Source organism: Austrofundulus limnaeus, unplaced genomic scaffold, assembly GCF_001266775.1.
Source record: "Austrofundulus limnaeus strain Quisiro unplaced genomic scaffold, Austrofundulus_limnaeus-1.0 Scaffold5, whole genome shotgun sequence".
In the NCBI taxonomy this organism is placed as follows: Eukaryota; Metazoa; Chordata; class Actinopteri; order Cyprinodontiformes; family Rivulidae; genus Austrofundulus; species Austrofundulus limnaeus.
The window spans coordinates 3,509,237-3,534,612 of NW_013952407.1; the positions used below are offsets into that span (position 1 = coordinate 3,509,237).

At 36.9% G+C, this 25,376-nt stretch overlaps 2 protein-coding genes across 2 annotated transcripts in view; both read right to left on the reverse strand.

The window, feature by feature from the left end:
- The window catches only part of LOC106530179 (dynein heavy chain 10, axonemal), a 3,709-nt gene extending 3,383 nt beyond the window's left edge, over positions 1 to 326 (reverse strand). Inside the window, exon 1 of the mRNA XM_014025769.1 lies at positions 43 to 326. Coding sequence (XP_013881223.1) covers positions 43 to 269 — 227 coding nt within the window. The 5' untranslated portion in view covers positions 270 to 326. The remainder of the gene's footprint in view (positions 1 to 42) is intronic.
- Positions 327 to 12,573: 12,247 nt separating this feature from the next.
- Positions 12,574 to 25,376, reverse strand: part of crispld2 (cysteine-rich secretory protein LCCL domain containing 2) — a gene marked incomplete in the record, with an annotated part of 23,670 nt that continues 10,867 nt past the window's right edge. The window contains 12 exon segments of the mRNA XM_014027382.1: positions 12,574 to 14,555; positions 18,079 to 18,209; positions 19,335 to 19,410; positions 19,675 to 19,747; positions 19,874 to 19,917; positions 20,188 to 20,318; positions 20,504 to 20,570; positions 20,670 to 20,730; positions 20,806 to 20,988; positions 23,425 to 23,525; positions 23,840 to 23,955; positions 25,195 to 25,327. Coding sequence (XP_013882836.1) covers positions 14,504 to 14,555; positions 18,079 to 18,209; positions 19,335 to 19,410; positions 19,675 to 19,747; positions 19,874 to 19,917; positions 20,188 to 20,318; positions 20,504 to 20,570; positions 20,670 to 20,730; positions 20,806 to 20,988; positions 23,425 to 23,525; positions 23,840 to 23,955; positions 25,195 to 25,327 — 1,168 coding nt within the window.

Below are 25,376 nucleotides of genomic sequence, written 5' to 3' on the forward strand. Positions count from 1 at the left end.
ATATATATATATATATACTGTATACATATATCATAACACTTACCAAGAGGAACTTCAACTTCTTCCTCTCTTATTGTTTTGAAAAAGTACAGACACGAACTACGGTCCTCCTCAGAGACAACGTTCAAAAAGCGGACAATTTTCTCCTGTTCCTGTCCATTGTCCCGTTTGAGGAGTTCGTCGAAACACTCGGGATACTTTTTGCCTAAAACAAAACCGGCGGTGACCTTCTGTCGGATCCACTCCACCCGCAAATCGYCATGTGCCATTCCAATAAAATAAATTAATAACTTAACAAACTCAGCAGCTAAAACCGTCGGAACAACACGGACGGACTGAACTTGTTTCCCGTTGCCATGACATCGGTTCAGTCTCGCGGTAGTTGAGTCAGAGGGAGTCTTTGACCTGAATCTTGACTTGAAGGCGAAATCCTCCTGAGTAATTTCGTTCAATTCAAATTCAAGAATACAAGAATACTTTATTATTAATCCCGAAAGGAATTTACAGATGAATTAAAGACGAAAATATGCTGCTTCGAAATAAAGAGGTGTTGTCGCTAAGCTCAATAAAAAGAGATGCATTTATAATAGAAACAGATTTTTTTTACATAATACCAGTGTTAATTTAACACCCACAGTGTTATTTTCAACACCAACAATGTGTATATCTGTGTCCACACTTGCTGATGTTAAAATAAAATTTGTGAAAGTGTTCAATTTTAGCACACTTTTTTATTTAACACCAACCAGTGTTTAATATTCAACAATACTGGTTGTCACACGGGTGTCACATTAACATTTCAACAGTATTAAAATATAAGTAACACTAGTGCAGGGCTATTCAATTGGTGGTCCGCGGGCCACATCCGGCCCGTGAGTGACAACAGTTTGGTCCGCCAACTCGTTCATTCATCTTTTAAGCCCCAGACCCCTTGTTTGCCACTTTAACTCTAAGTTCTTTTAGTTAGACATAGACATATTTGGTATCCACCGAAACATACGAATCTTGGCTACAAGCTGGTAAAAACCATTTCTATGAACATCCAGGACAGTCAAAACTACAAACAGTTGAAGATAAAACTGTTTTCGTGAAAAGTGACCCTTCAAATGTTAAATGCCAAKCCTGAAACGTTTCTGTCTCACACAGCTCTTCCAAGTGACCATCCTCCTGCCCACGCAGACTGGCACTGAGGTGCACAAACAAGGAGAAGCTGCCAGTGTTCCCAGGACATACCTGAGCTCAGCRTTCCTAACAAATACCTCGGGAAGCAACAAGTAAACTATAAGCTTCAAACAGTTTGTGGGCCAATAAATATAAACTCTGTCACATTTAAAACACCGGGAACAGATATAAGAATGCATCCATTCATCCTCATCATTTTTTCACCCATTTCTCCGTTCAGGATCACAGCAGCAACTGAGGGTTTTTTTCACACCTAAATATTGTTTTTGTTTGTGGTGGTAAGACATAAATGACTTTTAATGTCCATTCAGAAATCCCCCATTCAGGCATGTGCTGATTGATGATACTGTCCAAAACTTTCGTCTGAACTGATCAGTGAAGATCATGGTTTGCCAGTAGAGGTCAGTAAAAGCTTTTTCTCTGTTTCTGCTTTCTTTTTCAAGCCACAGTTTTTTTTCCTGTCTGTCCATCAATACATCCATTTTTTATTTTTTGTTTTTTCACCTGCATTTTCTTTTCTGGGACACGAAGGAGCTGGTGCTTATCTCCAGAAGTTATATATAAATCCCTGGGAGGTGGGAGAAGAGATGCCTTTTTTTTCTTACCGTTGATACTATGGACAATTATACTTAGCAAAAAAAGTAAGAAAATTTGGGTTTGGTAGATTATTTATTTGTTGTAACAATGCTTCATGACAATAAATCTTATTCGTAGCTCAAAACACGAGTTAATAGCAATAACAGAATAAGCTGTTCGACAGAGAAGATTTGACAAATTTTTCATGTGCACAACCCACATGCTCAGCTTTATTGCTCATCCCACAAATGCATGTTCCTTATGTGGCATCATTTAAAARAGAAATTAACAGGTTTTCCACTGGTAAAAGATTTATTAATAAGAAGCATTGGCTCAACAATGAAATAATCTAACAAACACAAATGTTTAACAGAGTAAGATTAAGATTAAAGTCTTTATATAACTTGTATTGGAGCAAGTTAGAGTTTCCAAAGATGATTATGTTCTCTGTTGGTAAAAATGTTCAGCGTTAAAGAGCCAAACCTGGACATTAATTTTATCCACAGCTTCAGTCATCGAGTTCGCAAAAATCAGCTCTCTGTCTATGAGCTAAAAAAAATTAAACCTCATGTTGCACGGCAGAGGATAAACTGACCGCTGCTGCACTGACCTGCGTGGTTAGTTTGGCCAAGAGAGTTCTGGGGAAAAGAGTTCACACAGAGCAGGCTGAGGTGGGGCTGCTGGAACAGCTGTGTTTGCTGAGACAAAGCAGATATCTGTTGAGTGTTGCTTTTTCTTCTTCGAGTAGATTTAAAGAATTTAGGTCAGAATCAATTTAACTGAAGTGTACAAGCAAGGAAGGACAATTAACTCGTGCATTRGCACACAGTTATGCACATGCAGAAACTTTGTGTTCAAAAACACAGAAAGCAGAAGTTACTGCAAACTTTGAGGGTTTTTAGCTTCCGTGATGCAGGGAAGCAATGCAAGTACCTGCTTAGGGAGATTCTGGGAGAGTCGAGGGGGAATAAACCACAGCACAACCGCTCAGCCAGAGTTTTTCCACTGCAGACTAGCGGAACGAAACACACACTCCTTGCACAACAAATGCAAGCAATTAACTGAGGCTCAGACTGAATCATTCACAAGATGTGTTTTATGGGGCAGAATGTTTTCCAAAATGTGCATTAGTTTCCACATATCGATGCATCATGTAAATTTATATCTTGGTTTAAGAAGGCTCCCAGTCTGGTCACTGACAGTGAGTTTCCTGAATGACAGATACGACAGAGCAGCAGTCTGCACTCATTCAGAATGCAAATGGAAAACAGACAGAATCCAGCAGGCTGTGCAGCTGAAGTCAAATCATCATYTTTCTGTTACCCTTTCTGAACCCTATGCAAATTTATGACACACGTGACCTTTAGCAGGACCTGACACCTCTGATGACTTTGTTCTTTAACAAATACACTCTACTCGATATGACTCCCCATTCACTTTCAACACCTATTGATGCCAGCATTGGACGGTTACCAGTGATTTTTGGATATTTATCAATAAAAAGAAAAGAAAAGCCAGGTTCTGYAGACTACATCTCACTTCACTTCACTTTATTCCTAACTGATCTCTCTTTTTAAACTTGGACCAACACCTAGCCAAAACTGGGAAGCATGCGGTCTTTAGCAAGAGAGCATGCTTTCCAAACACAATGAGTAAATCATGTAAAAAAAAAAAAGGGACTCCTTCCACGTAATAAGTTATCTAACATCTTCTAGGTACATTTTATTTTGATTATATTGCAAGATTTAACCACTCAACATGTATCTACAGATGTTTGTTTGACACTTGGTCTCCACTGTGGAATAAAACTTTCCACAAAGTTGAATCTTGGTCAGATTTTCCATGTGGGCTTAAATACTATAGGAACAATCCAGAAGCTAAGAGCAACAGCATATACTGTATCATCTTCCATATCACATGACTCAAATTAACTGTATGTGGATAAATTATTTGGTTTGTTGCCTCAATATTTGGATTAAACAAAATAATGATGTAAAAATGTATTTTCATTTATTGGCAGTATTTAAAACTACATTTCTGACCACAGTTTATGTTTAAGTTTCTGACTGATCATAAATGTTTTTGACTAAAAAGTAAAAATACTGTATATGAAGGCAGCATGCCTTAAAGAAATGCACGCATCATCATCTTGCATGCAAGTTTTAAAAAAAGATTTTGCAAGATCTGTTAGCACTATGTAATGGGAATGACTCTCGGTTACCACCAAAACCAAATTTTACATCAATATTTGTCAAAATGACTAAGTTGTAGCCATTTTTGTGTTCACTAAAGTCGATTAGCRTTGGTGGTAATCTTAAATTGGGGTTGACTCCAAAACTAATTCAGTTGTAGAAGTTCTGGTTTGTGACATTTGCTAACAGATGGAGAAACACACGGCTACGGGAGCACACACACACACACACACACACACACACACACACACACACACACACACACACACACACANATGTAATTTACTTCACCTCCCACCTTTCATGGCAGCGGGTGAAAATAAATTCCCCCAAAATTCTATGTGCAACCTGGATCACAGAAGAAAAAAAAACAACTCTAATTTATATTGTGTTGCGTAATATTTAAAAAATCTGGGAGTGGATGATGAATTGTTCTGAGTCAGAACACATCAGGAAAGCAAAATCCACAAAAGTCCTACGGCTGCCAGCACAAAATAAAGACTGTTCTTTTTTTCTAGAAGAATACACAGATGCATACAGAATGCTGACAACAGACACTGAAAAATACGCATTTCTCAAGACTGAATATCAAACTAGCATGTGTAGCAATCAGCTAGTAAGCACTTGCTCGTTGGTTTTCCAAAATATATGTTTTTATTTGGTTTCTGTGTGGTGTTTCAGAGAGTTTGCGTGTTCATTCTCTGTTGCATTGACTTTGTTTCCTTAAAAAGCAGCTGAAGATTCATTCAGACAAGCTTTTGGTCAAAAAAGGCTTTATTGTGCTTTTTTGTTAGCCGGTAAAGCAGCCCCTTGTTCTTTGCTTCRCTTCGTACAGAGGGTCTGGACTTGTGGCTATTGAGCGATTGCTTGCTGGAGGCGTGGACTCAGTTGAAGTTTAAAAAGACTGGATCTGATTTACTCAATCGCCAACGTTTGGCCGTGACATATCTAGTGTGCCAGCTCGACCGTGAAAGAGGCTAAGCGAAGAAGCTAACCAGAAATTGCATGCGCAATGAACAACTCTCYGCTACTGGGAAGAGAGAAGTACTAAGTTGAATGAAATGAGTGTTGCAGGCTTTGAGAGGCCACGTTGTCTTAATTTGGAAGGCTTGTCAACACGGACTGACTTCATTCACTTCCTCTGCTGCCATTGCTAACAGGCTGACTAAAATGGCACAGAAAATCGACATCATCATTCAAAACTCCTTCTCCTGTTCACTGATTGGTCTGGTTAAAATTCTACCATGGAAATCCTTGTCAATGGAAGAAAGATGGAGCAGGGAAGGGAAACTGGAATTGAGCTGAATTGCGTAGGAAGGCAAGGGCCAGGCTACTTATTTGTATTTATGTCTGAATAAACTACCTAATAAATTTAACTTACTATTCATTCCACTTCAACTCTATATAACCCATGGCTTTTAGGGCCTGGGAACCCCAGAGGAGATATTTCCAGGGTTTCCCTCAAAAACCTCATGCTGATTACAAATAATTTACTGATATTTTAACCACTTAATGCCATGGGAATAATGTTATTTTATTTTATTTTTTTGTGTGTGTGGTTAAGCATGTTTGTTTTACTGACCTATTGGTTCCTTTGTGTATCTACACACTTTTTAAAAATGAAATTACATATTTAATTATATTTTTGTAATTTATTTTGGGGACCCCCAAGCTACAGCTTATGAACTTCTGGCGGTCCTGGGACCCCAGTGTGAGAACCTCTGCTCTAACCAACTAGTAACGATACCACTGAACCGTCATGCGATTCCATYTCAGCCTGCTGTAAATGACATTGTGGAGTGATTTAAAAAAATGTGACTTAAAGACTGAAAATATTCCTCAATCACAAAATGCTTTTTGTAAACCGGACAGGTGTGGTTGGAGGCTATTGTGATTGCCCAWTCGTCACGTTGCCAATACTTGGAAAGTTCTTTCATTTAATGCAGCTCATAATTTTCAAGAAAGCATTTCAACTAAAGGAAGTTTTACAGATGACTCACGTCAGGAGGCTTGTTAGCATGGTCTCACGCTGTTTTCAGCAGTTTTATCTCCTCTTACTCCCTACAACGCGCACCAACAGGAAAACACCCCACTGAGTCAGCTGGTTGCCTCAGACGTCAAACTCCAGCCACAACTCCCAAAATATAATTTATGGTTTGTGGAGAGACAGATTTTTTTTTAAGTTTTGTTTTGGTATTTCTCCTGTTTGACTTGAGACTAAACGTGCTTTCAAATATAGCACAGCAATCCGCYTACTTTTGTAATTATTGGCCGTGAATTACAAAATGCTAACCATTTCTGCTTTTTGTTTTAGAACCATGATAACATATCAAAGGCCTCTGCTAACAAGAAACAGCTCATGACAATTAAAGTCCAAAAACAGCTAGAAAAACATTCCTATRGCGTGAAAACAAAATTTTGCATAATTAAAAAAGCAAAAACAACATGCATTCAYCACAGTTGTCTGATTATAATGTGCTAACTTAAATGAAATATAAATWAGAGGTCAGAATGGTATTTAACTCGACAATGGCCCACAAACTCAAACTCAAGTCACTGAGAATTGAGATTAAAGTTTTAGAATAAACATATGCATAATCAAAATTTCTTTTCTTGCAGCACCTGCCAGTAAGACATTAAAATTCTAGGGAAAAGGCCAYCAACGCTCAACCTATTTGTCTGGGAACTGAACCTTTCCCAGACCCCTTCAGTAGAACTCCTCCAGAGTCTGATACAGCAAAGTCACCACCACAAACTTGGACTTGGGCTGTGACGTTCAGGCTGACATTTGTCTTGGCATGAGAAGCCGATGCCAGCATCAGAGCAGACAACATCAATAACATGGGAAAAGAAGCCTCGGGACATGAAGAACTTGTGTTGCTAACATAAGAATTAAAAATAAGGGCCTTTATATAATTAACAACAGCATGAATTMTTTTTAAAACAGCTTGAAACAATGTTCACAATATGGTAAAAGAAAGCTTCATTCTGTTCAGGAWGTTCATTTACACATCAGTATCACTTCAAACTGAACTTAAGTTTTTATATAACAACAATAATACATTTGAACAGGACAAGCACATAAATAATACATACAGATGTAAATATGCTGTAATTAGCATGCTTGCTCTTTTTCTTCCAGCACAAAGCAAAAAGCACCAGAAAGATAAAAAYATAAAAACCAAAGCAAAACACAAAAATAGACTAAAATCAAAACAAAAGATTGAATATTGAGCAGAGGTGTCAAAATACTCAAATACATTATTCAGCTAGAAGTAGACACCATCTCCCCAACAAGCTGACTGGATGATTTGTTTGCACCTTGTCTGATTTCTGTATTTGCTGAGGATGAATGATCATTTGTTGTTCAGATGGCTGTCAGGACGATAAACACACTGAAGAATCCCTAAAAGCCTTATAAAACCTTCAACACTTCTACCAGGAATGGTGAGTTCCTGAGAATCCTATAACTTTGCTTCACACCGCTTGGGTTCTTTCACAAACCGTCTGAGGGTAGAGCTTTTTAAACAGACAATACCCCTCAGGCTTTGTTTACTTCAGCAGAACTTTCCACTTGTTCCACGGTTCCGCTGAGAACAAAATGCTGACAAACTCTTGTGCCACTCATTGGATTCATATGTTCACCATGTAGGGCAATACCCAAAAGAGATGGCACAAAAGAGGCAGCCATCCATTACCAGCATGTGATTAAGAGTCGGCTTCACTGTGTGATGACAGAAACCAAAACCAGGCCATGAGTGAGTCCTTTGTTCTGACATATATAATGAGGTTCTCCATCTTCAGACTTTGTTTCTGACAGCAGGTTTATGTAACAGTTGGGCATCGTTTTATGAACTCAACATCAGACAAATGCTGGACTAAAAGACTTTCCTGATGAACGTTTGGGGAAGCAGAGAGGTCTTACCAGACCTGAAAAACATTATTACCATCTGTGATCAATAAAACATCTTTGATCGTCCTTTTTTTTTTCCCGTACCAGGCTGATATTTTTCATCACTAAGTTTGGGGAAATATCAGACAGCTCGTTACAAAAAAGTAACGGTGCTGACACTTGCTGGTTAGAACACAACAAAAACACGTCAATAACATCTGTAGATGTTTGGGATGTGTTTTAACTCGGGGGCTCTGTGCTCTGATCTGAAGTCATACTGTGAAGAAAAACGGATTTCCACAATTTCACAATCAGGAAAGAGGTTTTATTACTAATACTTATTTTGCACAAGCTTCTACATGTGTTAATATCTGTCTTTATATAATTTGTGGTTCATTTAAAATTTTTAATTTATGTTCTAATCTTTATTCTCAAAATCTTCCAGGAACTCTTAGATACTTCATTATGTGTCACTGATCTGATTATAAAAACTTGGAGTAAACACCACGTGTGACAAAAGACTTAATATTGAGCAACTTCATATGTACATGTTTTATCTTAATGTGCTGGCAAAAGAAGAACTGTGTTTTATACCACAAAAGAAGAAATTTATTGAACAAATTGTGCAAACACAGCCTGTGGGCTCTTAATCTTCTGAGCCCTCTGTGCCCAGAATTAATGTGCGTCACAAAGGAGAAAGAAAAACTTTCTGAGAAACAGTAAATGCAGACATGATGAAAATCCAAGACTAATACAGGATGCACATATCCTGGCAGTGACACTTCAGCTGTGCCTCACTGCACATCATCACTGCTGACTGCTCTTCATTTTCTTTTTGACACACAGCCTTTTTTTTTTCTCACTAGGGATTGCCTTTTATGAATTAAAACATAAATTCCTATTGGAATACAGCCAGTGACTTACTCTGGTGGTACTCTTAGAAAAACCATGGATTGAGCATCACAAATTTCCATCCTGACCTCTCACCTCCCACCCCCAGTGGAGGCAGATGGCTGCCCCTTCTGACTGGTTCCCTAAAGAGTGCTTTTCCTCTTCTTCCTCACCCAACACTGTGTACGCTCCGAATGGAAGGGATTGAATCAAAGAAAGGAAATCTGTTAGTCTTCACTATCAAAAACGGCATTTTATAAATACAATGGGATTGAACTAGATTGAAATGAAGTATATTAATTCTAAATTAAACTGGATTTACACGTAATTAGAATCTTATAATATAAATCTTATCTTGGCCTCATCCCAGCTGTCTTGGACTTATAAATAAATTGCACTTTAATTTGTTTAAATTGAAAATCATGGAAATAAAATGTGGTGCTTTATTTAAATGAKCTGAACTAGGTTGCRTGTTCTCTCCATGCATGCATGRGTTTTCTCCGTGTRCTCCGGTTTCCTCCCATAGACCAAAAACATGAATGTTCGGCTAGYTGGTAACTCTAAATTGTCCCTACWTGAGAGAGTGAATGCTTGTTTGTCTCTATGTGGCCCTGTGATGGGTTTGTGACCTGTCCAGGCTGCACCCCGCCCCTCGCACTGTGACTGCTGGATGTGGGCACCAGTGACCCTGAAAGGAAGAAGCAGTTAAAACATAATGGATGGATAGATGGGTGGATGAATTGAATCACATACTGAAATTGTGCAAACAATTCTATAATGATTAATAACCTAAAGCAGATGACAGTAGAAATGAAGAAGCCAGGAAACTAACTTTTTGATTACAACAAATACCACCGAATTTCAAGTGTTCCCTTTAGACGGATAACTGAGTGACGTCTATACTTAGAATTTAATCACTTTGTAGCATTCCCATGGTTAAACAGCAGGTCAGAAACAGTCCTGTCATACGATCGCACATCTTTGTTTCGTGTCTCTTGTTGCATTTCATCCAAGTCTCTATAAATCTAAAAATCCTTCACATGAAAAGTCTKTCCAAGCTGGACCAATTCTGTACCATTTAAAAAAAGATATTATCTGGTATCTACAAATGAGACTACTAGTAAGTCAACCTAACCTCAATAATAAAATTCTCTGCATTAAATTTGACTGAGAATACCATAGGCATAGCCACAAATACACATGGTTCCCTCTAATGATGCAAAACTACACGAGAGCTCAGTGGACTCTTGGCAGTTTTCACTTTTCCACTCAGCAAAACAGTATTGTATATTTAAATATCAAGTTATTGTCAAACACTGTGTGATTTAGAGACTCTCGTCGAGTATTTTTGTCCTGATTTTTGCTGCTGAGCTAAATTGTTTCTAAGCTTGGTCAAGCTTCTGTAAAAGAAACCGCAACTGTCAAATTTAACGTTTAAACAAAGGTCAAAGAAACATCAAAACCACTGGAGTTCATCAGAAAACCACAAACTACTGTACAAGATTTAACACCAATCAATCACGTTTCGAGGGAAATTCAGACAAAAACAGAAATGTCACCATTAGTTGAAGGAAAATATGTGGATCACTGCTGTCGCTGGAGTTCATCCCTTCCATCTACGTTATATTAAAAGTTTGTCTCATTAGGATTTATCCAGTAAATGTCTCAAAACTGAAAACCCACTTCATCTTATCATTGAGTTCTTACTGCAGTGCTGTGAGTTGTGTTTCTGTGCCTGAATTTCAATGTTAAATCGGTCTATATGTGAAACAATGTAATGCTATGGAATAGCTTTTCCTCATCGAAGAATGTTACTGTCTGAAATAATATAAAGTTGAACCTCTTTTTATACAAAATACTACAGTTATGTGTTTCTGTCGTGGTGCGTGAGGGTTACTGGGTTTAACCTTAAAGTGCCTGTGACATGCATATACTTCAAGTAGAAAAAGTAATAAAAAAAACATTTTTATACTAAAGAAAATTGCCCTAAAACACATGATTTTACTCATTTTGTCACATGACTGGCCTATTTTCTTTTGAATTTGGCTCAGCCAAAGTAAAACAGGAAGTGACATCAAAGGGGAACTCATTAATAAAATAAAATCTTTGGTCTTTGTTTATTAAAACAACATCATTTAAACTTTAACTCTTAAACTCAAAATGATGTAAAGAAACATCAGATTCTTCTCTACAGTCTGTGTTGTTAGCCTTGTAGCAACGCTCTGTTTACATGAAGACATTCCTATTTGACATCACTTCCTGTTACTTCACATGCAGAAATCTCAACAACTGTTCATCTCAGCGGCGTGAAATTTGTTTTGCATTGTTATAATGTTATCTTTCCAAAAATGCCTTCATGTTTTCTCAAAATTTGATGTCACAGGCACTTTAACTGATCAACTTAGAAGATATATAAAGAGGGTTCTTTAAGAAGCCTATTCACATTAAACAACAGGTCAGGGATTTGCTTAGCTCAAATTGTGAAAAATTTGTTCAAACCTTTTCTTTTTCCTTAGATTGGTCGCAATAGTTTAACCCTAATGAAAATCTTTAGAATGTGCAAGAGAAAACGTCACACAACAGTGCAACTTTCACATCACCATTACAAGATCTTGAATAAAAAGGGTTTCAGTTATGGACAGAAATTATTTTTTATGTTGCAAACTGTACATTTAATAAAAGAATACCTGTAAATAAACAATCTAGTTTTTTTTCTTGGCTTTCAGATTATCCCAAAACAAACCTCATATAAAGTCTACTGTTTGATCAAATTCAAGCAGGAAATGACTGAGGCTTAACTGTGAGGTTCTAACAAAATATATCAAATGCAACAAATGTTAAAACAATTAGTAGACATGTCTATTTCTCTGGTATTTGTAGGTTATGTAACTGGTACTTCAACCAAAAGGTTATGTTGTGGAAAGAACACAGAAGGAATAGAGGACCTGAAAGTTGGAAAGAGCTTTGGTTCAAAGCAGTTTGGGGATTTTAAGTGATAATAAAAAACCTTTATTTCCACTGACAATGGGAGTAAAACGGTCATCCCAGCAGCCAGAGGCAGCTGTTTATCAGTGAAACGTCCAGAGTTGTTTCCAACCAGGGGCTTAACTGAACATCTGCCTCAGTGAGGAGAGAAATGAGCCTTGTTCTCATGGAAAAACAGTTAAAAGTTTAAACTTAACATGGTGACTTTATCATCTTGTTTAATTTCTGCAGAATGAGAATATGAAGTATAAAACTGAAAAAAACAATAACAACGTTTTACGTGAGTGAAAACTCCTGCTGGCAGAAGGTTCTCTGTGAGTGGTTTTAAAAAGTGATCATTATGATATGATGTTTCACTTCTTTTGGCCCGTTTGAGCCCAAGAAAGCAGAGTCAGGAGATGAACACGGTCAGTAATACCCCTCCAAAGACAACGAACAAATAGTGGGTGGTCTTGGTCTTAAATTCATTCATAATTCAAGTTACATAGATTTTACCCATGCACTTCTTTTAAAGTACAGTTTGGGAATCAAACAAACTAATATTTGCTGAATGTAGCAAAGATGATTTAAATGTGAAAAACTGCTAAACAAATGTCTTCTTCACTGTCTAATTATGTAGTTAGACAGTTTTGTTTTAGTTATGTTTTGTGACCAAACTAATGCTTTTTTGTTTTAATTTAAGATGAGGAAAAACTATGTTCATTTTTATGCAATGTTATTCATATACTATACTAAACTAACTATAAAATGCTGAAAAGTTGCCAAGCATGTACACAATCTCTAAAGCAAAAAACATCAACACTTAAATTTGTAAAACTGTTTTTTTAAAACAACACTGAAAATAAAACAGGTAGATTTGCAATTATTAAAGATACTTTATTTTGAAATTGTGCAAACAGTACAGAATATATCCTACACATGTGTAAAAAAATAACAATACAGCCAAGACAGGTATCAAAAAAATTTTTTTTACTTGTTTCAATTAACATTTTACAAAAGTAGGATTTAAAAACGAATGATAGTATTTACAGTTTCAGTAATTTTACAAAACCTTTTGTATTTTCTATTTTTTTAAAAATCCCTTAAGATTTCAAAAGCATAGCATAGCAATAGGAGTGAGGTAGAATAAATAGATTGAAAGTTAAAATATACTTTAAGGCACATGTTTGCAGTTTAAAAATTGGCTTTTACACTGAGCACAAATAAAATGATCGAATCTCAAAGAAAATGAACAAATGGGGCAAAAAAGAGCTGCATTTATAGATATACAAATATGTTAATGGTTCTTTTGGATCATAACTGGACAGGCTAATCCTACAAAAACATTTTTCATTAATACTTCTCACGTAATAAGACTATTTTCTGTTATATAACTCTGAAAAATTAAAAGTTTTAAAGCAAGACAGATGGATAAAATAATTATGCAAAAGACATTTTTGATTAGAAATTCTGAAAAGTGGAGTTTTTTTAGTGTCTTCTCAGATCAGTGCTTCAAAAGCTCTTGGAAAATTGATGCAACACAAGTAGACTTGATGCATGTTTATTATTACTTTGTGCCTTAGAGACCCCAACAACTAAGGGGCAGTTTTCTAGTTTTATTCATTTTTTTACTTATTTTTCATCTGTCTTGCTTTATCTTGATCAGATTACTATCAAACTTCAATTGTAAGCATTAAATTTTAATAACTCAGGCGTCAGGGTTGGAAAACTAACAAAACTCAACACATTCAATTGTCTTAGGTGGGAGGGGAAAGGGGTAATAATGCATTCGTATTTACAAAATTAGGACAAAAAAATTACTAAAAAATGAAAAATTTGAAAAGCAGAATATAGAAATAAAATCGATAAAACAAAACTTTACAGTTCGTTTCAAAAAGCACCCACTCTGTGATCCTACCATCGTTCTCTGATCCAATTTTTACAAACTCCCCCTCCCAACAATACTTTCACACCCCTTTCTTCCTACTTTTGTGTCTGTGCCACAGGCTCCATCAACACCTCCACTCATAAATTCAGTATTTTTATTTGTTAACATTATGAGGACTTGGAAAACAAATATCTGTGGCTCACAGAGAGGTGGTTGGGTTCCCACTGTGAACTCTAAAATGGGGTGTCTAGAGAATTTTAATGAATGTTAATAGCTATAGCTTTCCCACCATGATTGTCTGAAAAGCAATAATCATAATAAATAGGTACAAAATCTAATAAAGTTTCAGAAGTTGTTTGACTTTTGAACTTATTTCAAACGGTTGGGGAACTTTTGAGCTTAATGTTCAACAGCAGAACACAACTATTGTATAAACCAGTCCATTAAAAATGGCTCTTTTTTCCCCCTAAAACATAAAATTAATATGTTGTATTGTAACATTAAAACAAACAAAATATTATACAATCTGTACAAAACGATTAAACACAGTGTGATCAGTATACATTCTTGTGTATAACAAACAACATATATTTGTAATAAAAACATTTTTGTAAACATAATTGTTTCTAACTAAAGCTTCCAGCGCCACCTGTTCAGTTCATCAAAAAAATACAAAACCATTCCGTATTCACAGATAATGCATGTTTATGAAAAGAGAAGTTAAAAAAGTATTAAACTATCGACCGATTGAGCAATGAAAATTTTTTGAGACTATTGTTTAATGATTAAGAGTGTCTGTCAGTTTTCTAAGACTCCATTGAGACAGAGTCAAACAGATACAGTATGATGTCCAACCTGTGTGCACCATCGCTTCCTCCTCACCACCAGCTGAAAGGAATCTGTTCTTCTTCAGTCTCATCATATCTTCACAGCAAAGAGTCGGAAGGAGCCTCCATCTGTGTTGCTTTTGCTATAAATCGACATAAAGAAAGTCTTAACTCCAGCCTTACAAAAAATGACCACAATCTAGAACATAAACTGAAAGGAAGTTCCACCACTTCAGTATTTGACTTTAATGGGTTTTCAGAGAGTGACGCAGTTTTCCATTATTCTGGTGGAAACTGCAGAATGTGATGGTTTCATGTCTGACAGCTTCCAAGTGGTTTTGCTGCACAACAGTCCATTTCGTTCACTCATTGTCCCATTTACCTCCTCCTTGAAGTTGAACTAAAATTTCCACACATGCAGAGAAATCCTGTTTCTCTTGACATTACCCAGACATCCTTGTAAGCCTTGACTTGTGTAGAGAAGCTCATTTCCCCTATCACTCCAAAAAAAAACCCTTTGTGTGTTTGTGATTCATTTTACAGAACTTTGATTGGAGTGAAAGMTCAGATCAGGTTACTCACTGTTTGGGTACACACCAGAGGTGGGGACACGAGACACATGACTCTAGACATTAATTTTATGACTTTAGACTTGACTTGAAAAAATGTTCGGAGACATGTGACTTGACTTGGACTTTTACACTAATGACTTGGGACTTGAATTGGACTTGAACCTTTTTACTTGAAAATACTTGATATTTTACCCAAAATCTAAAGTTTAAAACACATTATTTATAAAACAGGCGCCATTAATTAATCTCACTTATTCTGTATTACCAAAGGCAGACCCCAGACCCTCTTTTTTCCCCCACTCTGTACATATGTGTACATGAGCTGATGCACAGCACATCAAAATCAACCAGATTTAAAAAAATGGAAAATTATAGTTTTAGGAAAGATTTTTTGCAGCTAAGTTTATTTGAACTTTACATTTTAGAGGTGCAATTTTTTAAATATTTTTTTAAATACTTAATAAGTTCAGCAGCAAGTTGAGATGATTCTTTTTTTTAAAGAGCACAGAGTATTATTTACATTTCACATATAACGGCAACATTGTTTTAAAAAAGACTCGAAAGTTTCAGACTTGAGACCTGACATTTGCTTGTCTTGACTTGAGACTTGACTCAGGACATGAGGATAAAGACATGGAACTTTTAAAACAATGACTACCTCTGGTACACACCCTTTGCTCTTAATTGAATCCACAGAACAAAGCTTTTTGAAAAAGCTCATTCTCAGATATGGTAAAAAGTTGCTGTTAGCAAAGATAAAATGAAAACAGATGTGTCAGATGAAATAAAAAGAAATCACATCTTATTTGAGTTGATAACGTTGTATGCTTTTAAAGTTTGCAGCCCCAGTATTATTACTGATCATCAAGATGTTTTTCTAAATCAGAGAAGTGATGTTTTTGCATTTAGAACAATGATAATGTTTCAAACAACCATAAGTCTTTGCTGCAACACTGATCAAAACTAGAAAGGCAACAATAAAACTAAACTAAGATAATAATTTTATGGCTCAAGAACTTTAGTGACATACTTCAGTCCTCAAACAGCTTATATCACACGGACAGAGTCTCTTTCAATCACTTTAGCAAAAACATCTGAATAAAGCTGGGAGGAACATCAATAAAAATAAGATCAATATCTAAATGATTGATGTAGTTTTTCAAAAAAAATAGCTCCTTTTGTCTCAAAAGGGTTTTAGGTATTAAAAAAATAGAACTTTTACTTTTTTCTCTCTTTGTCCAGAAGATAAATGAACCAAAAGAAATTAATCTAAAGAGTCAATATTTTAGGAATATGTTTGCAGAATGACTCACTGCTCCAGTATTTCTGTGTCTGCCTTTTCCAGAGACCACACGTGCTTGGCTTAATGATTTTAATTAGTTCATTAGCGGACCGACCTTGAAGCAAAGCCACGATCAATAATCGTGACAGGCCGATACGATCGGTGTCCTATCACAGATAATTGTTCGTGTAGGAAAGCTGACAAATTGACGGACAGCATTTCCATCTGGGAGTAATGAGATAGGCTGTCATTATATCCTTAGCAACGAAGTGCGATCCAAACTGCCCACACTGGCACGATGTTGGCACAAAGAACCAAGGCTCCTTCAGCCACTTGCTGACCTCCTGTTCCAGTGCCCTGAGTAGGGCCTTCACTGCTTTGCGTTGGGTTTCCTCGAATCAAACCTGGGTTGTTATTAGCCGTTCAGCACTTTGCACACTCGATTGAAATGCGTGGGTAAAATAAGCAAAGATCCCGTGTGTGGCCCATTCACACACCAAACCACACCATTACTCTTACACGCCCATATGCCAACGAGACCGGCCACAAAGTGTTTCTTTGCCTGAGCTTAGTTCACCCACCGTGCTCAGCCACAGACATGAGGGTGATTTGTGAAACATTGTGTGCATGCAGAAAACCCACCAAATGCACTGTAACCGTAAACATAAAACAAGACGCTATATAATAAAAGTGGTTTTCTTTTATATTTGAAATACCTGTCAAATGGAATTGATTTGAGCTATGCCAAAATAGGTTTTCTACTTTAAATGACTTCATGTGCCTGTGACACGCATGTCCTTCAAATACAAAAAGTAAAAAAAACATCTTTACATTTAAGAAACTTGGCATAACACACGTAATTTTGCCCATTTTGTCACACAACTGCATATTATCTTTTGAATTTGGCTCAGCCAGAGTGAAACAGGAAGTGACATCAAAGGGGAACTCTCTGGTCTTTGTTTATTTGTGTTCGATTATTTATTTGTCGTTGGCCATTTGAGCATCGCTCTGTTCACATTCACTCATTCTCATTTGTTATCACTTCCTGGTTCAGCACGTGCAAATATTTCAACAACTGTTCATCTCAGCAGTGTGAATTTATATTTTTGCAATATGCTATCAATGATATCTTTCCAAAATTGCATTCGTATTTACTACACAAATTTGACGTTGAGGGCACTTTAAGATGACAACAACTTGTTTTAAAAAGTTGCTGCTCTTTTTAACAGTAGAGTAAGAAAATTGGGCAGCTGAAAAGACTACTGTATATTTTTATGTGTAATTTAAAATTATTGTAAAAAAAATGCATTGTTGCAATTTCTGAACATCAAATTTTTGCGCTTTTATTTTCCGTACCCATTTTTTCCCTCTTCTGGTTTGAAAAAAAAAATGAAGTTTGTGGGTCAATCTGAAATGAACTTTAAATTTGTGCAACCAATTAGGTTTGAGGAGGTCTAATCCTTTTATAGCACCGTGTTTTTTGTCCACAATATTCCCTCAGATTTCACAGCTAACAATTAAAAGTTTCACAGCTGCCAAACACATGGGATCCTGAGTGTTGTCACACACCTTGTGTGGACATGCATTTACACACTACACTACACTACACTACACTACACTACACTACACTACACTACACTACACTAAACTACAAGCAATGAGTCCATGGAGTCAAATGCAGCCTAAAATTATCCATGTCTGGAATTCACAACAGAATTTACAACTACATGATGTCTGATCTATGTACCATTGCAATAATTTATAAACGAGCTACACTTCTTAATGAATAACTACACTGTACAGGGATCATACCTTTCAGATTGGATGTCATTTTTCAGAACTCCAGTGTAGCTTTTTCTCCTTTCTAGTGGCAGAACATCAACAAAACCACCATCTGTTTTAATTACCCCGGCATGGATGGCTGCTTTACAGATGCTGGAGCTCTGTGAAGACAAACAGTGAACAATATTTACAGGTTTAACTATATTTTTACTACATAAACATTATCTTAATATTAAACAGAATATAATATATTTCACTTACAAAGAGACATGTTTCTAACACACATACACACACACACAGGCACTGAGAGACACACAAATGGAGGAGAGTCTGCGCCAGAAATCTGGCTCCAACATAACAAACCATGAGCTCTTATCAACAGAGCAGAATCATTCGTTTTCCAAACTAAACATGGATCACACTGTACGCTCCACCAGCGGTTCTAACCAGATGTTTTATATCTCATGTTTAACCAACATTTAGCCTCCGCACCACTGGAGAAATAAATGTGGGTGCCTGAGACTGTAAATCATTCCCTGGCACTTTTAGTATGAGTTGGTGGGCCTTCTTTGGGGTCTCTTTGGCACAGTGATTTTTGTCCACACGGACATCATCAAGTAAAAGTTTGACCCAGGGTTCAACACCACCTTGACCTTTGTGTGACTGTGCAGATTTGCAACATTTCACAAATGAGCTGATGGGAACTAAATATAATGAGATTAGTCTAAGGAGAACTAATCCACTATAACAATGATAAATATGACTTTTTAGTGTTGATCTAAACCACTCACCCTTTCTCTGCCTCTTTCCTCTGAGGTAGATGAGGAACTACAACCTGGTAATTCAGAAGAACACACACTGCAGCGAAAATCATTCATGTTCTGAGCTAGCCTCACAAAAATATTAGTGCTGCTTTTTATGTAAAGTTAAGGGATGCAGCATTTTTGGTGACAGACTATTAGTTAGTTTTAATAATTGTCTTTCGACTTTTTTATTTTACATGTCATTTTTTTACAAGTTTAGCAAGTTTTTATTTTGGCTTCTGCTCACTTTGATGTTAAACTGAACTTCCTTTATTGTATATGAAATATTTCCTCACTATTTTTTATAGTAAAATCTTATTTATGTATTTTTGTTTGAGATTTGGTAAAGATGACACAATTTTGCATCTAAAGGCCTTTTGTTGTTCCAGAACAATAGATAATTCAGTTTTTTCATCACTAATAAAAAATAGATCCAGTGAACTTTCAGTGTAATTCCTCTTTTAAATGTGTATAAATACTCACGTCTGCATAGATGTTGTTTCCAACTACAGGTGACCAATATGAAGGCTGACTGTTACAGTTGGCTGGGCAGGAAATTCTGAAAAATGTAACAAAAGTCAAGAGTTATACATCATTATTATTGCTTTTTTTTAGCTGATACTTATAGACTCATTACTTGAAATTAGGAGCCAAGAAATAATTACATATATTGTTTGTATTCCCACATGAGTACATGTGTTTATTTATGTGTAATTGCCATTTTTAATTATTTATTGATTTGAGGATTTATAAAAACACAACAGGAGGATAGCATTTTTAATAGGACTAAAGAATAAACATATGGTTGACTGTGTGAAGGCACCTTGGACAGTGTGAAGAGGGTCTTTTGAAAGGGCAGATTTCAGCAACTGTGGTGTAACAATCAGCAGTATATTCTGTCACACAAATAGAAAAAGAAAAACACTTAAATACTTGCGTAGATTCTGTTCCTGAATGTGTGAAACTAAATGAAATAATAAGAGTTCTTAAAAAAATAAGAAATAAAGTAGTGATTTTCTTACCTTGTACTTTGGCCAACACAAAGGAGTTTCCAGGTTTATATTTACTGTAAGGACAAGTTTATAAAAACAAGTCAAATAATTGATAATTTGCWAATCCACATTTGTTTGTTAAGATACAAATGAGCATCATACTTCTTGTTGTGAAAAAAAATCTGTTTTTCTGCCCATTGATCCTGCTCTAGCTCTGCGGCAGGACTTCTTTTGTAATGCGTTTTGTGTGCAGTATGTTGATGGTGTTACTGTACAATCAATTCTGACTGCTGATCTATTTTGTTTACTATCTAACAAAGACATAAGTCTTAAATTATACATACCTCAAAGACTCAATTCCATTCTTTGTGGATCTGACAAAGAATGGAGACCTGTCTGTTCTTGTGACGTCAACCAGGCCCCCGTTGTTGTCAATAATCCCAGCGTGGATAGCAGCTCGGCAAACACTTGATTGCTATGACAAAAAGAAAATGAACTAAGTATGCAATAGTCAATAATCTTATTATAAGTTGCKGTATGATGAAAGATGTTTGTGTAGATTCTCAATCATCCAAGGCATGGCAAATCTTAAGCTTTTTTTTAATGAGGGCTCCAAGAATAATGACAAAACGTATTTGTTTTTCTTTTAGGTAGACTCACCGCATCATAAACACCACTTCCCCAAACTTTTGCTTTCTTRTTCAGACAATTCGCAGGACATCTGTGTCTGCAGAGGAAGAAAGCCAGGTATAAGCAGARAGGAAATATGGGCTAAATAAACAAATAAATCAAGATTTTGCACAAAAATTCATCACAACAGCCTTACCTGTTGCAGGTAACCCCTTTGCACTTATCTCTCAGTCTGGTCTCACACTTAATGTTGTGAGCTGGAAGAATACGACACRAAGTTAATATTAGGAACAAAATATTGAGAGCTTGATTTTTTGTGTTCCTGTGATTACCAAGATAGGGGTTGCTTGGAGTTTTTGCAGGTGATGTCCTGGGTACAGCAGGTCGTGTTGTGGAGGGTTTGGGCACAGGTTTCCTGGGAGTTTTGGGAACTGGTCTGGAGGTGGTACGAGGTGAGAGTGGTACTTGAGGCTTCTCCACCTCATTCATGTCCTCCGTCTCTGAGCGCTGAGAGTCTGTAARTGCACCAACATGTAGAATTCACTCTGGTGCATTCACAAATTTAATTTTGTAGGACCTTTTTGTCACTCTGAAACATTTGATTTATCTTGTGTCTTCTTAAGGTCACCATTGCAAAAGGCCTAAAAGCCACAAAATGGTCAAAAATGCTGGACTTCAAACCTCTTACTCATTACTTTCCAGGAGTGTACCAAACCAGACACTTGGCAGTCATTCTGTATGTGTTGCACAATGTAGGCTAGTAAGGAAAGAATGCCTGGTTTACAAACAAGATGTCTCAGCTAGATGAAGAGCAGCAGCAACTGTGAGAAAGATTGCTAAAAGCTTGAAAAGAGGCAAGTGTTCTTCCTTTCATGGCTCTTGAAGATGTTCGGCCTTTTATCTGTAAGGMTTCTTTAGTTCAACAAGAGGGTGTTTTCAGACTTGAAAGTTGAAGAGGCTTGAAGTCATTTAAGTCGTTTTCGCAAATCTCCTTTCAAATCACAGACAATGTTTTTGTCATGCTCCTTAAAGGGCCACTATTATGTGTTTCTCAGGTATATATTTAAATACTATACCATAATAAAGWATCTATGGACCATCCAGCAAAAGGACCATCCAGCAGTGTGATGCTTAAGACGAGAGGAGGGGACCAAGCTAATAAGGTAAGCTAATGTTAGCTTGTTGTTGTTTTGTAACTTGCTACTGTTGTTGTTTAGTTAAACTTGTGTGACTAAAATGTAGTCAGTGCAAACGACTCATGTAAGGCTACTCTTGTCTGTGAAACATAACCTCCTCAGTTAGAGACTCAATCAATGAGCAACAGTAAATATGGGCCATGAACCACGGGTCTCAGGGTTCCAGAAATCAAGGTGGAACGTGGGCCATAAGGGCTAACACAAACATGTTGAACCCAGGTTTGAAGCCATGCTGGCCCAGGTCTTGCAGTGCAAAAAGTGTGATTGTGGGTGTGTAGTAGGGGGAAGAATGCACAGTACCCTTCTTTAACCAATGGTGTTTTTGTTAATAAGTTCAAGACTACTGGTTTGACAACAGCAGTTTCACAAAAGTTATTCATTTTTTTTCCAAAAGCATTTWACAATATGCCATAAAGTAAAGCTCCTGTTGAAGCTACTACTGGTCTTTCATAAATGTACCAATTTGGCCAGTCTGGCGTCAGGTTGGGCAATATTGTCAAAAAAAATTAATTGTGATTAATTGTGATATTTAGCTGATAACGATTAATTTAATGATTAATCCCCTGGAGTCCCTGACCACCCTTATGTCCTAGTCACATGACCAATTTAGTGGGAAAGATTTGCTCTTCGTAAAAATCTGTTCCAAATCGTGTCAGAATTACAGACTTCAGACTATACATCAAATTTTTTATTGTGTTGATAGATAAATAAATTACATAAGTTTTTTTGTGTTTGTCATATTTGAAGCAGAAAGGAGCACTGAGTGGACTGACTGGAGAAATCTCCAGTTAGTTTGCCTGGTGGCATTAATCGTATTAATTGTCAAGTGCCAAAAAATAATCAATTAATGTTTTTCTGATGATTAATTGCACACGATACGATTATGCCCAACCCTAGTCTGGCATCATTGTGAAATTACACATAGAAGCTGGCGTTGCAGAATCAAGGAGGCATATGTTCACTCAACACTGTTAATGTMGAGAACTTAGAGCATATGATTCTGTGTTTATGAGTAAACATAGGATCAGAGCATCTTTTTTAACTCACCTATCCTATTGTGTTTTTTTTCCAAACTGCAAAAGGTAGGGCAACCATGTTTGCGCAAGACCCGATCATCTGTTCACCCCCATGTTTGCTATGTGTGTCTTTCTCCTGAACGGAGTGTTCTTAACTTCAATTTCGTTCTGCATTGCATCTTTGATGTTGTGTGAATGACAATAAAGCTTTTTTTAAAGTTTCTGATTCTTCTGGTATCTCCTCTTCTAAATCCTGTGGCCAGCAAGCTACACAGACTGTCATCCCACCATCAAGTCGTGATGCTAGGTTACAAGCATTTCAGTGCTGTCACTACATTCTTTGGTGGTTCAGAGGAAAAATAGTAGCATGTTGACTTCAACCCTCCATGCCACCATGTTCATACAGTAAATCAGGCYTGGCTTAAACATGTTTTGTGATAAGGTCTGTTGAAATCACACTAGAGTTATCCATTCAACAGCTCACAAGCTTGAAACTACCCACCAGATCTGAAGAAGGCATTATGTTAACAGGTGAAATGGCATCAAGAATAAAAAAAATAAAATCCTGTTTTCTGTAAACTTAAGCACTAAAGCATGACTTTTAGGCACACAATGACTGAGAAGTTACACTTTAGCCCACTTTGATGTGGACTTGGTGCTTTGTAACTTGACAAATCATTGTGCTCAAATGGCTACTTAAAAACTAATTAATGAAACTTTAATAGGTTSTCACACTCACCTTTGTAGCACAAGTTGTTTCTGCATCCTCCTCCATAGCTGGGAGGACATTGGGAACAAGGTCGGCCATGTTTATATGGGGCCTCTCCAATCCAGTTTCCTCTGCACAGATGGTAAACAATACACAGCTTGACTAAATGCAAAGCAAATTAGTTTAGATCATGGCCTTATTACTGCAGAAAACYGTCTCACTCAGCATTCTTAAAMGTTTTCAGTCAAACAAAATCATGAAAATACTTTTCATTGTTCCCTCATGGGTTATTTTAATAGCAACAATATGTCAAAATGTCTAAAGTAACCAGAGCGACATACTGTATTTGCAGCACAACTATGTGAGATTTACTGGTCTTCTAAGAAAGGAGGAATAGGATCGGGGTGTTAATGTACAGCTAAATTTAGAAGAATATTGATCTTACTTTGGGGAGTAGTTGCACACAAGGTACACAGCGTTCTCCCAGATTTCTCCCCACACGTTCATCGCTGGACACACGTGCACAGCACAGCCCACTCGGCTGGTGGTTGCCCAGACCAGCTTCAATGAGGAAAAGTAAATAAATGGTCAAAATTAGTTAACACTTAAACACACACAGAAAAGTAAACTGCAAAACACGTGTCCTAACCTTCTTGTCTTATAAGCTTAAGCTTAAATAAATAATRGCTTGCTTAGGTCACAAACTGGGAAAAGTGTGAGGAAATAGTTGCTGCAGTAGAGTTACAGACAAATTAGGTGTCATTTGATGAAAAATGCAGCATGTTCCAGAAACCCCCCGACATCTTCCTCCCAAACATGTGCTCTCCCTCCTCAGGAATGTTCATCTTTTTTTATTGTATTCTTAAGGGCCTTTGGAGATACTGAGCCAGCACATAGACTGACATATATCCAGCAAATCCAGCAAAGGTTGCATTGAAGTGACTGCTCAGACTGCAGTACATCAAAGAAATATAAGACAGAAACATGTTGAGGATGACCCCCTGTCAGCATCTTCAAAGGACTCCAGGTGAAGCAGTACAGGATGTCTGCTGTGCCTGACTGCCAGATGAGAGTGATCAGGTTTCAGTGTGGGCAAAATGTGATTTTTTTTTCTTTTCTTTTCTTTTCTTTTTTGGATAGAATTATTCCAGCAGCTTCTAAGCAAAGTCTTAGGGAAGAGAATGCCAGCTTTCTTACTTTTCCCCCTCGTTCACACTTTTCTCTTTTTATTTCTGTATTATCTTTCTGACAAATCTTTAGTGAGAGAATTTGCATTTCCTGTAAAAATGTAGTATGAATCCTTAAGGAAAAATTCTTGCTGAATAGCTAAAAAAGCTTAAACTAGCCTAAAAATAGCTATATCTATATATATATATTTGAAATAGCTGAAATTGGCACAAAGAAACAGAAAGAGCATGTGTTTGTTGGTGGTAAGATAGAGGTAAGATAAAAGTGGTAGGAAGCTGAAATGATCACAAAAAGAGAAATCTAGCTGCAGAAAAAARCTCAACTCAGCTAAATAGAAGCCAAAGGAAGCTGAAATTTGTGCAAAGGAGCTAAAAAAGCAGAACCAGAACAAAGGTAAAGAGTGCAGTAAAGATTTATGCACATTTTGAAGGTTTTAAAGATGTACAGCTCCATTCATTTTCTATGAGAAAAACATGGCAGTAAATCTAAAAATCCCAAAAAGTGTAAATTACTTGTGAATTATGTTATGTGCCAAAAAACATATGGAAGAAAAAATGATWATGTCAGCTTTATAAAAGCACTACAAGACAGTTCATCACTCAGTTGTCCTACCTGTGTGTAGTGGGTACACATGGGCCCGGAGCAGCGTTCTGGGCACCACGGGTTGCACTCGTGAGCGTAGGGATAGGTGTAATCTTTCACTTCATCATACCAGGCCTGGACATGGAAGGCAGGTGAGCGGTATCTGCAGGGTCGGTGCATTCACACACACACACACACACACACACACACAC